At 54.0% G+C, this 1,415-nt stretch overlaps 1 protein-coding gene across 1 annotated transcript; it reads left to right on the top strand.

Annotated features, from left to right (window-relative positions):
• Positions 1-241: 241 nt before the first annotated feature.
• VOLCADRAFT_70991 (uncharacterized protein) lies at positions 242-535 on the top strand (the record flags this gene model as incomplete). Its single annotated transcript, XM_002959400.1, has 1 exon — positions 242-535. The coding sequence occupies one exon, from the start codon at positions 242-244 to the stop codon at positions 533-535; it is 294 nt and encodes a 97-aa protein (XP_002959446.1).
• Between the last annotated feature and the right edge of the window lie 880 nt (positions 536-1,415).

Below are 1,415 nucleotides of genomic sequence, written 5' to 3'. Positions count from 1 at the left end.
CATTACTTGTACATTTTATCGTGCTAAATATCTTCGCCGCCGGCAATTCTTCCGAGATAACAATCAGCGTTAGCCGTCACCGTCGCCAATTTTCCAATAGGTTATGAGCCCCGGTTAGCGCCGACAGCTATCGTCCGATTGTTATTTCTATCCCTTATCAACAATGGTCAAGGACAAGCTTGATGAGCCGCTGGACCTCCACAACTACTCCACCTGGCAAATCCGGTTTAGCGCGATGTGCATGGAGCTTGGGCTTGAGCAATCCTTGCTCGCCGAGCCGTGCAACGAGGAGCAGATTCGACAATCACGGAAGGTCATCAATCTGCTTATCAAGAACGTCAAGGATCACCACTTGCCGATGGTTACCGGTGCTGCCAACGCGAAGAAGGCCTGGGACGCCTTGGGCTCTATGTTTGCTGCCAACAACAACGCCCGCAAGGTGTCTCTACGTCAAGAATTCAGCCGTTTTAAGATGGTCAACGGCGAACCTCTTCCGATGTACTTTGCGCGTGCAAGGCAGCTGCAAACAGATTAATTGGGAGTCGGCCACGTAATTAACGACTCCGAGCTGGCGTACACCGTCCTGGTTGGTCTACCCAGTCGGTACAGTGTGGTGACGACTACATTACTAATGCGCGACGGCGATTTGGACATGGCGAACGTCACAGCAAAGCTTCTCTCTGTCGAGACGGCTAACGGTGGGTCGGGCAAGCCTACCGAGTCGGCAGCCTTCGCGTCTGTCGGCGGATCTACGTTCGGCGCTTCTACTTCTGGTTATGGTAGCCGGGGGCCGGCTAACAACAGCTCAGGACACAGTCGGAAGCAACTCATCTGCTACTACTGTAATAAGCCTGGGCACGTGGTAAAGGACTGCAGGCAGCTTAAAGCGCTGAAGCAGTCGTCAAATTCTGGATATAAGGGTGGCTACAACACTAGTGGCAGCGGAGCTAGTGGCAGCGGAGCTAGTGGCAGCGGAGCTAGCGGCAGCAAGCCAGGATCCGGTGGATCAGCTAGGGGACCAGGAGTTCCGCGGCAGGTAGCGTTCGTGGCATATAACAGCGAGCGTCCGACGGAATGGTTTCTGGACTCAGCAGCCACTCACCACATAACGTATGACCGCTCAGAACTTTCCAACGTGCGGTTATTGGAGCCATGGGAGCGCAGGGTGGTCTAGGCGAAGTCCTGCAGGTAGCTGGAATGCTGACTAGACGGCACACGAACGGGCAAGTCGTAATACACAGCAAATAGCAACCCGCGAAAGGGGCCAAGATTCCCTCCAGGCAACAAATCAACAGTGATAAAGATTTACCTTACCGACTGAGTATGCCCGGCGTGAAGGATATGGGCGTTGAGTGGCCCACACAGGAGTTCGGCTGATGGAAGGAAGTTACTTATGCGGCTTACGAAAAGGGAGG

The sequence above is a fragment of the Volvox carteri genome (assembly GCF_000143455.1).
Source record: "Volvox carteri f. nagariensis unplaced genomic scaffold VOLCAscaffold_213, whole genome shotgun sequence".
NCBI lineage: Eukaryota > Viridiplantae > Chlorophyta > Chlorophyceae > Chlamydomonadales > Volvocaceae > Volvox > Volvox carteri.
This window is presented reverse-complemented; position numbering and strand designations above follow the sequence as displayed.